At 57.7% G+C, this 13,983-nt stretch overlaps 1 protein-coding gene across 1 annotated transcript in view; it reads right to left on the bottom strand.

Annotated features, from left to right (window-relative positions):
- Window positions 1–12,394, bottom strand: part of LOC148133642 (uncharacterized) — a 34,289-nt gene extending 21,895 nt beyond the window's left edge. Inside the window, exons 1-3 of the mRNA XM_087985769.1 lie at window positions 11,107–12,394; window positions 7,524–7,584; window positions 5,535–5,576 (exon numbers count right to left, since the gene is read on the bottom strand). Of these exons, the coding sequence (XP_087841895.1) occupies window positions 5,535–5,576; window positions 7,524–7,584; window positions 11,107–11,268 (265 nt within the window). The 5' untranslated portion in view covers window positions 11,269–12,394. The remainder of the gene's footprint in view (window positions 1–5,534; window positions 5,577–7,523; window positions 7,585–11,106) is intronic.
- Between the last annotated feature and the right edge of the window lie 1,589 nt (window positions 12,395–13,983).

Raw genomic sequence — 13,983 nt, 5'->3', positions numbered from 1 at the left:
ACAGGGGCTTTTGTCAGCTACGGTACAGTTACACGGGGCTTTTGTGGGCTACGGTACAGTTACACGGGGCTTTTGTCAGCTACGGTACAGTTACACGGGGCTTTTGTGGGCTACGGTACAGTTACATGGGGCTTTTGTCAGCTACGGTACAGTTACAGGGGCTTTTGTGGGCTACGGTACAGTTACACGGGGCTTTTGTGAGCTACGGTACAGTTACAGGGGGCTTTTGTCAGCTACGGTACAGTTACAGGGGGCTTTTGTGAGCTACGGTACAGTTACAGGGGGCTTTTGTCAGCTACGGTACAGTTACAGGGGGCTTTTGTCAGCTACGATACAGTTACATGGGGCTTTTGTGGGCTACGGTACAGTTACAGGGGGCTTTTGTCAGCTACGATACAGTTACATGGGGCTTTTGTGGGCTACGGTACAGTTACACGGGGCTTTTGTCAGCTACGGTACAGTTACACGGGGGATTTTGTCTTCTACGGTACAGTTACAGGGGGCTTTTGTCAGCTATGGTACAGTTACACGGGGCTTTTGTGAGCTACGGTACAGTTACAGGGGACTTTTGTCTGCTACGGTACAGTTACAGGGGGCTTTTGTCAGCTACGGTACAGTTACAGGGGGCTTTTGTCAGCTACGGTACAGTTACAGGGGGCTTTTGTCAGCTACGGTACAGTTACAGGGGACTTTTGTCAGCTACGGTACAGTTACAGGGGGCTTTTGTCAGCTACGGTACAGTTACACAGGGCTTTTGTCAGCTACGGTACAGTTACAGGGGGATTTTGTGGGCAACGATATAGTTACAGGGGGCTTTTGTCAGCTACGATACAGTTACATGGGGCTTTTGTGGGCTACGGTACAGTTACAGGGGGCTTTTGTGGCCTACGATACATTTACAGGGGGCTTTTGTGAGCTAAGGTACACTTACAGGGGGCTTTTGTGGGCTCCGGTACAGTTACAGGGGGCTTTTGTGGGCTACGATACATATACAGGGGGCTTTTGTGGGCTACGGTACAGTTACAGGGGGCTTTTGTCAGCTACGGTACAGTTACAGGGGGCTTTTGTGAGCTACGGTACAGTTACAGGGGGCTTTTGTCAGCGACGGTACAGTTACACGGGACTTTTGTGGGCTACGGTACAGTTACACGGGGCTTTTGTCAGCTACGGTACAGTTACAGGGGGCTTTTGTGAGCTACGGTACACTTACAGGGGGCTTTTGTGGGCAACGGTACAGTTACAGGGGGCTTTTGTCAGCTACGGTACAGTTACAGGGGGCTTTTGTGAGCTACGGTACAGTTACAGGGGGCTTTTGTCAGCTACGTTACAGTTACAGGGGGCTTTTGTCAGCTACGGTACAGTTACAGGGGGATATTGTCAGCTACGGTAGAGTTACAGGGGGCTTTTGTGATCTACGGTACAGTTACAGGGGGCTTTTGTCAGCTACGGTACAGTTACAGGGGGCTTTTGTCAGCTACGGTACAGTTACAGGGGGCTTTTGTGAGCTACGGTACAGTTACAGGGGGCTTTTGTCAAATACGGTACAGTTACAGGGGGCTTTTGTGAGTTACGGTACAGTTACACGGGGCTTTTGTCAGCTACGGTACAGTTACACGGGGCTTTTGTGAGCTACGGTACAGTTACAGGGGGCTTTTGTCAGCTACGGTACAGTTACAGGGGGCTTTTGTCAGCTACGGTACAGTTACACGGGGCTTTTGTCAGCTACGGTACAGTTACAGGGGGATTTTGTGAGCTACGGTACAGTTACAGGGGGCTTTTGTCAGATACGGTACAGTTACAGGGGGCTTTTGTGAGTTACGGTACAGTTACACGGGGCTTTTGTCAGCTACGGTACAGTTACACGGGGCTTTTGTCAGCTACGGTACAGTTACACGGGGCTTTTGTGAGCTACGGTACAGTTACAGGGGGCTTTTGTGAGCTACGGTACAGTTACAGGGGGCTTTTGTCAGATACGGTACAGTTACAGGGGGCTTTTGTGAGTTACGGTACAGTTACACGGGGCTTTTGTCAGCTACGGTACAGTTACACGGGGCTTTTGTCAGCTACGGTACAGTTACACGGGGCTTTTGTGAGCTACGGTACAGTTACAGGGGGCTTTTATGAGCTACGGTACAGTTACACGGGGCTTTTATGAGCTACGGTACAGTTACACGGGGCTTTTGTGAGCTACGGTACAGTTACACGGGGCTTTTGTGAGCTACGGTACAGTTACAGGGGGCTTTTGTGGGCTACGGTACAGTTATAGGGGGCTTTTCTGGGCTACGGTACAGTTACAGGGGGCTTTTGTGAGCTACGGTACTGTTACAGGGGGCTTTTGTGAGCTACGCTACAGTTACACGGGGCTTTTGTGAGCTACGGTACAGTTACAGGGGGCTTTTCTGGGCTACGGTACTGTTACAGGGGGCTTTTGTGAGCTACGGTACAGTTACACGGGGCTTTTGTGAGCTACGGTACAGTTACAGGGGGCTTTTGTGAGCTACGGTACTGTTACAGGGGGCTTTTGTGAGCTACGGTACAGTTACACGGGGCTTTTGTGAGCTACGGTACAGTTACAGGGGGCTTTTCTGGGCTACGGTACTGTTACAGGGGGCTTTTGTGAGCTACGGTACAGTTACACGGGGCTTTTGTGGGCTACGGTACAGTTACACGGGGCTTTTGTGAGCTACGGTACAGTTACAGGGGGCTGTTGTCGGCTACGGGACAGTTACAGGGGGCTGTTGTGGGCTACGGGACAGTTACAGGGGGCTGTTGTCGGCTACGGGACAGTTACAGGGGGCTGTTGTCGGCTACGGGACAGTTACAGGGGGCTGTTGTCGGCTACGGGACAGTTACAGGGGGCTGTTGTCGGCTACGGGACAGTTACAGGGGGCTGTTGTCGCTACGGGACAGTTACAGGGGGCTGTTGTCAGCTACGGGACAGTTACAGGGGGCTGTTGTCAGCTACGGGACAGCTATAGGGGGCTTTGTCAGCTACGGGACAGTTACAGGGGGCTGTTGTCAGCTACGGGACAGTTACAGGAGGCTGTTGTCAGCTACGGGACAGTTACAGGGGGCTGTTGTCAGCTACGGGACAGTTACAGGGGGCTGTTGTCAGCTACGGGACAGTTACAGGGGGCTGTTGTCAGCTACGGGACAGTTACAGGAGGCTGTTGTCAGCTACGGGACAGTTACAGGAGGCTGTTGTCGGCTACAGGACAGTTACAGGGGGCTGTTGTCAGCTACGGGACAGTTACAGGGGGCTGTTGTCAGCTACGGGACAGTTACAGGGGGCTGTTGTCAGCTACGGGACAGTTACAGGAGGCTGTTGTCAGCTACGGGACAGTTACAGGAGGCTGTTGTCAGCTACGGGACAGTTACAGGGGGCTGTTGTCGGCTACAGGACAGTTACAGGAGGCTGTTGTCAGCTACAGGACAGTTACAGGGGGCTGTTGTCAGCTACGGGACAGTTACAGGGGGCTGTTGTCAGCTACGGGACAGTTACAGGGGGCTGTTGTCAGCTACGGGACAGTTACAGGGGGCTGTTGTCAGCTACGGTACAGTTACAGGGGGCTGTTGTCGGCTACGGGACAGTTACAGGGGGCTGTTGTCGCTACGGGACAGTTACAGGGGGCTGTTGTCAGCTACGGGACAGTTACAGGGGGCTGTTGTCGGCTACGGGACAGTTACAGGGGGCTGTTGTCGGCTACGGGACAGTTACAGGGGGCTGTTGTCGGCTACGGGACAGTTACAGGGGGCTGTTGTCAGCTACGGGACAGTTACAGGGGGCTGTTGTCAGCTACGGGACAGTTACAGGGGGCTGTTGTCAGCTACGGGACAGTTACAGGGGGCTGTTGTCGGCTACGGGACAGTTACAGGGGGCTGTTGTCAGCTACGGGACAGTTACAGGGGGCTGTTGTCAGCTACGGGACAGTTACAGGGGGCTGTTGTCAGCTACGGGACAGTTACAGGGGGCTGTTGTCAGCTACGGGACAGTTACGGGGGGCTGTTGTCAGCTACGGGACAGTTACAGGGGGCTATTGTCAGCTACGGGACAGTTACAGGCGGCTGTTGTCGGCTACGCGACAGTTACAGGAGGCTGTTGTCAGCTACGGGACAGTTACAGGCGGCTGTTGTCGGCTACGCGACAGTTACAGGGGGCTGTTGTCAGCTACGGGACAGTTACAGGGGGCTGTTGTCAGCTACGGGACAGTTACAGGGGGCTGTTGTCAGCTACGGGACAGTTACAGGGGGCTGTTGTCGGCTACAGGACAGTTACAGGAGGCTGTTGTCAGCTACGGGACAGTTACAGGGGGCTTTTGTCAGCTACGGGACAGTTACAGGGGGCTGTTGTCAGCTACGGGACAGTTACAGGGGGCTGTTGTCAGCTACGGGACAGCTACAGGGGGCTTTGTCAGCTACGGGACAGTTACAGGGGGCTGTTGTCAGCTACGGTACAGTTACAGGAGGCTGTTGTCAGCTACGGGACAGTTACAGGGGGCTGTTGTCAGCTACGGGACAGCTACAGGGGGCTTTGTCAGCTACGGGACAGTTACAGGGGGCTTTGTCAGCTACGGTACAGTTACACGGAGGCTGTTGTCAGCTACGGTACAGTTACAGGAGGCTGTTGTCAGCTACGGGACAGTTACAGGGGGCTGTTGTCAGCTACGGGACAGTTACAGGAGGCTGTTGTCAGCTACGGGACAGTTACAGGGGGCTGTTGTCAGCTACGGGACAGTTACAGGGGGCTGTTGTCAGCTACGGGACAGTTACAGGGGGCTGTTGTCAGCTACGGGACAGTTACAGGGGGCTGTTGTCAGCTACGGGACAGTTACAGGGGGCTGTTGTCGCTACGGGACAGTTACAGGGGGCTGTTGTCGCTACGGGACAGTTACAGGGGGCTGTTGTCAGCTACGGGACAGTTACAGGGGGCTGTTGTCGCTACGGGACAGTTACAGGGGGCTGTTGTCAGCTAGGGGACAGTTACAGGGGGCTGTTGTCAGCTACGGGACAGTTACAGGGGGCTGTTGTCGCTACGGGACAGTTACAGGGGGCTGTTGTCAGCTACGGGACAGTTACAGGGGGCTGTTGTCAGCTACGGGACAGTTACAGGGGGCTGTTGTCAGCTACGGGACAGTTACAGGGGGCTGTTGTCGCTACGGGACAGTTACAGGGGGCTGTTGTCGCTACGGGACAGTTACAGGGGGCTGTTGTCGGCTACGGGACAGTTACAGGGGGCTGTTGTCGGCTACGGGACAGTTACAGGGGGCTGTTGTCAGCTACGGGACAGTTACAGGGGGCTGTTGTCAGCTACGGTACAGTTACAGGGGGCTGTTGTCAGCTACGGGACAGTTACAGGGGGCTGTTGTCAGCTACGGGACAGTTACAGGAGGCTGTTGTCGCTACGGGACAGTGGTGGGACACTTTGTGGGCTGGACCCAAGCTCCAGTCTTCGTTGCCCGGATACAGACCAGTCCCTGGGCTGTGGCCCTATCATGGGGTGCTTTACTGATGGGAGTAATTGGTTGAATACTCACTGCAGGGGAGTGCCGGGCTAACCACTTCCAAATACGATTTACCTGCAATCCATAAAAAAAAGCAGCTAATTCCACATCTCCCAAATAATCCATCCCCTCCCCATGGGGACTGACCCCTCACTGGGGGGGGAGAGAGAGAGAGAGGGGAGACAGCTCTCCCCGTGGGGACTGACCCCTCGCTGGGGGGAGAGAGAGGGAGAGGGGAGACAACTCTCCCTGTGGGGACTGACCCCTCGCTGGGGGGAGAGAGAGGGAGAGGGGGGACAGCTCTCCCCGTGGGGACTGACCCCTCACTGGGGGGAGAGAGAGAGAGAGAGAGGGAGGACAGCTCTCCCCGTGGGGACTGACCCCTCACTGGGGGGAGAGAGAGAGAGAGAGAGAGGGGAGACAGCTCTCCCCGTGGGGACTGACTCCTCACTGGGGGGAGAGAGGGGAGACAGCTCTCCCCGTGGGGACTGACCCCTCACTGGGGGGAGAGAGAGAGAGAGGGGAGACAGCTCTCCCCGTGGGGACTGACTCCTCACTGGGGGGAGAGAGGGGGGACAGCTCTCCCCGTGGGGACTGACCCCTCACTGTGGGGAGAGAGAGAGAGAGAGAGAGGGAGGACAGCTCTCCCCGTGGGGACTGACCCCTCACTGGGGGGAGAGAGAGAGGGGGGGGACAGCTCTCCCCGTGGGGACTGACCCCTCACTGGGGGGAGAGAGAGAGAGGGGGGACAGCTCTCCCCGTGGGGACTGACCCCTCACTGGGGGGAGAGAGAGAGAGAGAGAGAGGGAGGACAGCTCTCCCCGTGGGGACTGACCCCTCACTGGGGGGAGAGAGAGAGGGGGGACAGCTCTCCCCATGGGGACTGACCCCTCGCTGGGGGGAGAGAGAGAGAGGGGGGACAGCTCTCCCCGTGGGGACTGACACCTCACTGGGGGGAGAGAGAGGGAGAGAGGGGGGACAGCTCTCCCCATGGGGACTGACCCCTCACTGGGGGGAGAGAGAGGGAGAGAGGGGGGACAGCTCTCCCCATGGGGACTGACCCCTCGCTGGGGGGAGAGAGAGAGAGGGGGGACAGCTCTCCCCGTGGGGACTGACCCCTCACTGGGGGGAGAGAGAGAGGGGGGACAGCTCTCCCCGTGGGGACTGACCCCTCGCTGGGGGGGAGAGAGAGAGGGGGAGGACAGCTCTCCCCATGGGGACTGACCCCTCGCTGGGGGGGAGAGAGAGAGGGGAGACAGCTCTCCCCGTGGGGACTGACTCCTCGCTGGGGGGGAGAGAGAGAGGGGGAGGACAGCTCTCCCCATGGGGACTGACCCCTCGCTGGGGGGAGAGAGAGAGAGGGGAGACAGCTCTCCCCGTGGGGACTGACTCCTCGCTGGGGGGGAGAGAGAGAGGGGAGACAGCTCTCCCCATGGGGACTGACCCCTCGCTGGGGGGGAGAGAGAGAGAGGGAGGACAGCTCTCCCCGTGGGGACTGACTCCTTGCTGGGGGGGAGAGAGAGAGGGGGGACAGCTCTCCCCGTGGGGACTGACCCCTCGCTGGGGGGGAGAGAGAGAGGGGGAGGACAGCTCTCCCCATGGGGACTGACCCCTCACTGGGGGGAGAGAGAGGGAGAGAGGGGGGACAGCTCTCCCCGTGGGGACTGACCCCTCGCTGGGGGGAGAGAGAGAGAGGGGGGACAGCTCTCCCCGTGGGGACTGACCCCTCACTGGGGGGGAGAGAGAGAGTGAGGGAGGACAGCTCTCCCCGTGGGGACTGACCCCTCGCTGGGGAGAGAGAGGGGAGACAGCTCTCCCCGTGGGGACTGACCCCTCGCTGTGGGGGGAGAGAGAGAGGGGGGAAGGCTCTCCCCGTAGGGACTGACCCCTCGCTGGGGAGAGAGAGGGAGAGAGGGGGGACAGCTCTCCCCGTGGGGACTGACCCCTCGCTGTGGGGGGAGAGAGAGAGGGGGGAGGGTGTGCCCCCTCCCTCTGTGCGAAGTGATATACCCCTGTACTCACTTTTCACTTGCTGGATCTTATATTTGCAAGACGTTGCGGTATTTTTCACTTTTGAGTAGAACTGTTGGCAATGAAGAGAAAGTCTTTAGTGTGCAGCGAGCACAGAAACCCGGCTCTGTCCCTGCCCTTCACCCCAGCTCACTACAAAACCACAACAGACACTTCCTCCGCCCCTCTAACCCAGGGATCACTGGGCAGTGATCAGGAGCAGGAACCCTGGCTGATTTCCCCCCTCTCTCTCTCTCTCTAACCCAGGGATCACTGGGCAGTGATCAGGAGCAGGAACCCTGGCTGATTTCCCCCCTCTCTCTCTCTCTCTCTAACCCAGGGATCACTGGGCAGTGATCAGGAGCAGGAACCCTGGCTGATTTCCCCCCCCCCCCCCTCTCTCTCTCTAACCCAGGGATCACTGGGCAGTGATCAGGAGCAGGAACCCTGGCTGATTTCCCCCCTCTCTCTCTCTCTCTCTCACTAACCCAGGGATCACTGGGCAGTGATCAGGAGCAGGAACCCTGGCTGATTTCCCCCCTCTCCCTCTCTCTCTAACCCAGGGATCACTGGGCAGTGATCAGGAGCAGGAACCCTGGCTGATTTCCCCCCTCTCTCTCTCTCTCTAACCCAGGGATCACTGGGCAGTGATCAGGAGCAGGAACCCTGGCTGATTTCCCCCTCCCTCTCTCTCTCTCTAACCCAGGGATCACTGGGCAGTGATCAGGAGCAGGAACCCTGGCTGATTTCCCCCTCTCTCTCTCTCTAACCCAGGGATCACTGGGCAGTGATCAGGAGCAGGAACCCTGGCTGATTTCCCCCTCTCTCTCTCTCTCTAACCCAGGGATCACTGGGCAGTGATCAGGAGCAGGAACCCTGGCTGATTTCCCCCCTCTCTCTCTCTCTCTCTCACTAACCCAGGGATCACTGGGCAGTGATCAGGAGCAGGAACCCTGGCTGATTTCCCCCCCCCCTCTCTCTCTCTCTAACCCAGGGATCACTGGGCAGTGATCAGGAGCAGGAACCCTGGCTGATTTCCCCTCTCTCTCTCTCTAACCCAGGGATCACTGGGCAGTGATCAGGAGCAGGAACCCTGGCTGATTTCCCCTCTCTCTCTCTCTAACCCAGGGATCACTGGGCAGTGATCAGGAGCAGGAACCCTGGCTGATTTCCCCCCTCTCTCTCTCTAACCCAGGGATCACTGGGCAGTGATCAGGAGCAGGACCCTGGCTGATTTCCCCCTCTCTCTCTCTCTCTAACCCAGGGATCACTGGGCAGTGATCAGGAGCAGGAACCCTGGCTGATTTCCCCTCTCTCTCTCTAACCCAGGGATCACTGGGCAGTGATCAGGAGCAGGAACCCTGGCTGATATCCCCTCTCTCTCTCTCTCTCTCTCTAACCCAGGGATCACTGGGCAGTGATCAGGAGCAGGAACCCTGGCTGATTTCCCCTCTCTCTCTCTCTCTCTAACCCAGGGATCACTGGGCAGTGATCAGGAGCAGGAACCCTGGCTGATTTCCCCTCTCTCTCTCTCTCTCTAACCCAGGGATCACTGGGCAGTGATCAGGAGCAGGAACCCTGGCTGATTTCCCCTCTCTCTCTCTCTCTAACCCAGGGATCACTGGGCAGTGATCAGGAGTAGGAACCCTGGCTGATATCCCCTCTCTCCTCTCTTCCCCAGGGATCACTGGGCAGTGATCAGGAGCAGGAACCCTGGCTGATTTCCCCCCCTCTCTCTCTCTCTCTCTAACCCAGGGATCACTGGGCAGTGATCAGGAGCAGGAACCCTGGCTGATTTCCCCCCCCTCCCCCTCTCTCTAACCCAGGGATCACTGGGCAGTGATCAGGAGCAGGAACCCTGGCTGATTTCCCCCTCTCTCTCTCTCTCTCTAACCCAGGGATCACTGGGCAGTGATCAGGAGCAGGAACCCTGGCTGATTTCCCCTCTCTCTCTCTCTCTAACCCAGGGATCACTGGGCAGTGATCAGGAGTAGGAACCCTGGCTGATATCCCTCTCTCTCTCTCTTCCCCAGGGATCACTGGGCAGTGATCAGGAGCAGGAACCCTGGCTGATTTCCCCCCCTCTCTCTCTCTCTCTCTAACCCAGGGATCACTGGGCAGTGATCAGGAGCAGGAACCCTGGCTGATTTCCCCCTCTCTCTCTCTCTCTAACCCAGGGATCACTGGTGGGGGTGGAGGGGGGGGGGGGGGGGGGACAGAGGGAGAGAGACGGAGGGAGAGAGAGACAGACAGACAGAGAGACGGAGAGAGAGATAGAGGGAGGGAGAGAGACAGAGACGGAGGCAGAGAGAGAGACACATACACAGAGACATAGAGAGAGAGAGACACAGGGGAGAGAGAGACAGAGAAGGAGAGAAGTACAGAGGCAGAGAGACAGACAGAGACGGAGGCAGAGAGAGACACACATACACAGAGACATAGAGAGAGAGACAAAGAGAGAGAGACAGGGGGAGAGAGAGACAGAGAAGGAGAGAAGTACAGAGACAGAGGAGGGAGACAGAGACAGAGAGAGACAAAGAGAGAGAGAGCGAGCGTGAGATATATAAAGAGAGACAGAGACAGGGGGAGAGAGGGGGAAGCGAGCAGAGGACAGAATCGCTGTGCCTCAGAGCAAAGAAATTCCTCCCCACCTCCATCTTCAATGGGTGACCCCTTCTCATTCGGAGAGGACTCGATTACCTGCTCCCGGAATCTCCCGCGAATGCAAGGGGAAATCTACCTCTCTCTCTCTCCCCCCGCCCCCCCCCAAACCCTCAAATCCAGTCGTCTAAGAATCCTCAATCCTGTCACCTCTCTAGAAGACATGGGAGCAGAAATGAGACCATTCGGCCCATTGAGTTTTCTCCTCACCTCTGTTCTAAAAGGGTCATCCCTTTTACTCTGCAAGGCTGTGCCCTCGGATCTGAGTCTCTCTCTCTCTCCCTCCCTCCCTGATGGGAACACCCTCCCAATGCCCACTCTGTCTCGGCCGGTCAATACTCCGATAGTTTTATTCGGATTCCGCGTCCCCCCCTCCCCCATCATCCATCGAGCGGAGAGAGTCCTCCAACTTTCCCGGGGACCGTCCTCGTCAACCTCCTCGGGACATGCTCCGGGGAGGGGGGGGGTCAGAGCGTCCATTCCCTGAGGTGTGGGGGGAGGGAGCGAGGGAGGGTGGTGGGGGTGGGGGGGGGGAGAGTCCCCAAAACCAGCGCCCGTGGTCTGCCGGAGTGTCCCACCTAGTCCTCCCAACTCCAGCCCAGAATGACTCAACCGTCCACCCACAGAGCTAACCTCCGATTCCCCTCAGATCGCCTGGTCAGTTCCCGATGCCCGCTTCCTTACCCCCCCCCCACCGCCAACCTTCCTCTGGACGGTAAATACCCCCTTCCTCTGGAAGATCAATACCATCCCTCTGGACGGTGAGTACCTTTCTTGTGGACTGTAGCCACCCCTCCTCTGCACCCCTCCCGCTCCCCCCCCCCCCCCCTCCCCCGGACGGACGGTCAATGCCGATGGGAGTAAACCCTGCCCCCCCCCCCCCCCCCATTCCGGTAGGGGTCTGGGCTCACCATGCCCCCCCCCCCCCCCTCACCAGGAAGATGGTATTGATCACGATGATGACGGCGATGGCAGTGCCAAACGAGTTCAGCAGGACCTGACCCAGGTACTCGCAGCAATCGTTCGCCGACACCTTGGAACACGGGTGCCCAGGGTCCCCGACGTTCAGGCCCCTCCACAGCAGGAAGGAAGCCATTTCGGCAGGCCTCAGGCACCGTCCGGTGGCAACTCAATCACTCTCCTCTCTCTCTCTCCTTCTCGGTCCCAATCTCACTCTCTCTCTCCTTCTCGGTCCCAATCTCACTCTCTCTCTCCCTTCCCGTCTCTCCCTATCTGTCTCTCTTCCTGTCTGCGGGTGTCTCTCTCTCTCTCTCTCTGTCTCTCTCTCTGTCTCCTTGTCTCTCTCTCTCTCTCTCTTTCGGTCTGTCTGTCTCTCTCTATCTCCTGGTCTCTCTCTCTCTTGGTCTGTCTCTGTCTCTCTCTATCTCCTTGTATCTGTCTCTCCGTCTGTCTCTCTCTCTATCTCCTGGTCTCTCTCTGTCTCCGTCTCTCTCTCTCTCTCTCTCTCGGTCTGTCTGTCTGTCTCTCTCTATCTCCTTGTATCTGTCTCTCCGTCTGTCTGTTTCTCTCTCTATCTCCTTGTATCTGTCTCTCCGTCTGTCTGTCTCTCTCTATCTCCTGGTCTCTCTCTCAGTCTGTCTGTCTCTCTCTATCTCCTTGTCTCTCTCTCTCTCTCTTGGTCTGTCTCTGTCTCTCTCTATCTCCTTGTCTGTCTCTGTCTCTGTCTCTCTCTCTCTCTCTCGGTCTGTCTGTCTCTCTCTATCTCCTTGTCTGTCTCTGTCTCTCTCTCTCTCTCTCTCTCGGTCTGTCTGTCTCTCTCTATCTCCTCTCTCTCTCTCTCGGTCTGTCTCTGTCTCTCTATCTCCTTGTCTGTCTCTGTCTCTCTCTCTCTCTCTCGGTCTGTCTGTCTCTCTCTATCTCCTTGTCTGTCTCTGTCTCTCTCTCTCTCTCTCTCTCGGTCTGTCTGTCTCTCTCTATCTCCTCTCTCTCTCTCGGTCTGTCTCTGTCGCTCTCTATCTCCTTGTCTGTCTCTGTCTGTCTCTCTCTCTCTCTCTCGATCTGTCTCTCTCTCCTTGTCTCTCTCTCCTCACACACTGTCTCTCTCCCTCTGTCTCAACCGGCAGCCAAGGCAGGATCTTCCTGTGCGTTGGTCTCTGGCTGATCGGCGTGCGGTGGGTGAGTTGGGCGTTGGGCGGTGGGGTTGGAGGAGGGGGGGGGTGGGGGGAGAGCAGGAAGCGGGGCAACGTGCGGCGACAGCAGCTCACGGGGTCTGACGGCAGGTTTGGCAGGATCAGCCCACCCTCCAGGACGGACGGGGGATTATATAAACCGCAACACCCGCCCGACCCAGGAAAAGGCCCCAGGCCTGGGTGCCATTGTGAGCCGTCTGCCGAGTGAGCAATGAGCTTCTGTGTGACCAGCCAATGACAGGCCGGACCTGGGGGGGGGGGGGGGGGGGGGGGGAGGGGGGGGGAGGGGGGGGAAGGGGAGGGGAGGGGAGCCCAATACCCAAACCCCAACACAAACCCAACCCCCACCAATACACAAATACAGGGTAAAGCTCCCTCTACACCGTCCCCCACTCCCAGGGACAGGGGGTTAGATACAGAGTAAAGCTCCTTCTACACCATCCCCCACTCCCAGGGACAGGGGTTAGATACAGAGTAAAGCTCCCTCTACACCGTCCCCCAACTCCCAGGGACAGGGGGTTAGATACAGAGTAAAGCTCCCTCTACACCGTCCCCCACTCCCAAGGACAGGGGGTTAGATACAGAGTAAAGCTCCCTCTACACCGTCCCCCCACTCCCAGGGACAGGGGGGTTAGATACAGAGTAAAGCTCCCTCTACACCGTCCCCCACTCCCAGGGACAGGGGGGTTAGATACAGAGTAAAGCTCCCTCTAACCATCCCCCACTCCCAGGGACAGGGGGGGTTAGATACAGAGTAAAGCTCCCTCTACACCATTCCCCACTCCCAGGGACAGGGGGTTAGATACAGAGTAAAGCTCCTTCTACACCATCCCCCACTCCCAGGGACAGGGGTTAGATACAGAGTAAAGCTCCTTCTACACCGTCCCCCCACTCCCAGGGACAGGGGTTAGATACAGAGTAAAGCTCCCTCTACACCGTCCCCCACTCCCAGGGACAGGGGGTTAGATACAGAGTAAAGCTTCCTCTACACCGTCCCCGCCCTCCCAGGGACAGGGGTTAGATACAGAGTAAAGCTCCCTCTACACTGCCCCCCACTCCCAGGGACAGGGGGTTAGATACAGAGTAAAGCTCCCTCTACACCGTCCCCCCACTCCCAGGGACAGGGGGGTTAGATACAGAATAGAGCTCCCTCTACACCGTCCACGCCCTCCCAGGGACAGGGGGTTAGATACAGAGTAAGCTCCCTCTACACTGCCCCCACTCCCAGGGACAGGGGGTTAGATACAGAGTAAAGCTCCCTCTACACCGTCCCCGCCCTCCCAGGGACAGGGGGTTAGATACAGAGTAAAGCTCCCTCTACACCGTTCCCCACTCCCAGGGACAGGGGGGTTAGATACAGAGTAAAGCTCCCTCTACACCGTCCCCCCACTCCCAGGGACAGGGGTTAGATACAGAGTAAAGCTCCCTCTACACCGTCCACCACTCCCAGGGACAGGGGGTTAGATACAGAGTAAAGCTCCCTCTACACCGTCCACCCACTCCCAGGGACAGGGGTTAGATACAGAGTAAAGCTCCCTCTACACCGTCCCCCACTCCCAGGGACAGGGGGTTAGATACAGAGTAAAGCTCCCTCTACACCTGTCCCCACTCCCAGGGACAGGGGGTTAGATACAGAGTAAAGCTCCCTCTACACCTGTCCC

The sequence above is a fragment of the Chiloscyllium plagiosum genome, unplaced genomic scaffold, assembly GCF_037043375.1.
Source record: "Chiloscyllium plagiosum isolate Xiang-an unplaced genomic scaffold, Cpla_swu_hap1 HiC_scaffold_235, whole genome shotgun sequence".
Classification (NCBI taxonomy): domain Eukaryota; kingdom Metazoa; phylum Chordata; class Chondrichthyes; order Orectolobiformes; family Hemiscylliidae; genus Chiloscyllium; species Chiloscyllium plagiosum.
This window is presented reverse-complemented; position numbering and strand designations above follow the sequence as displayed.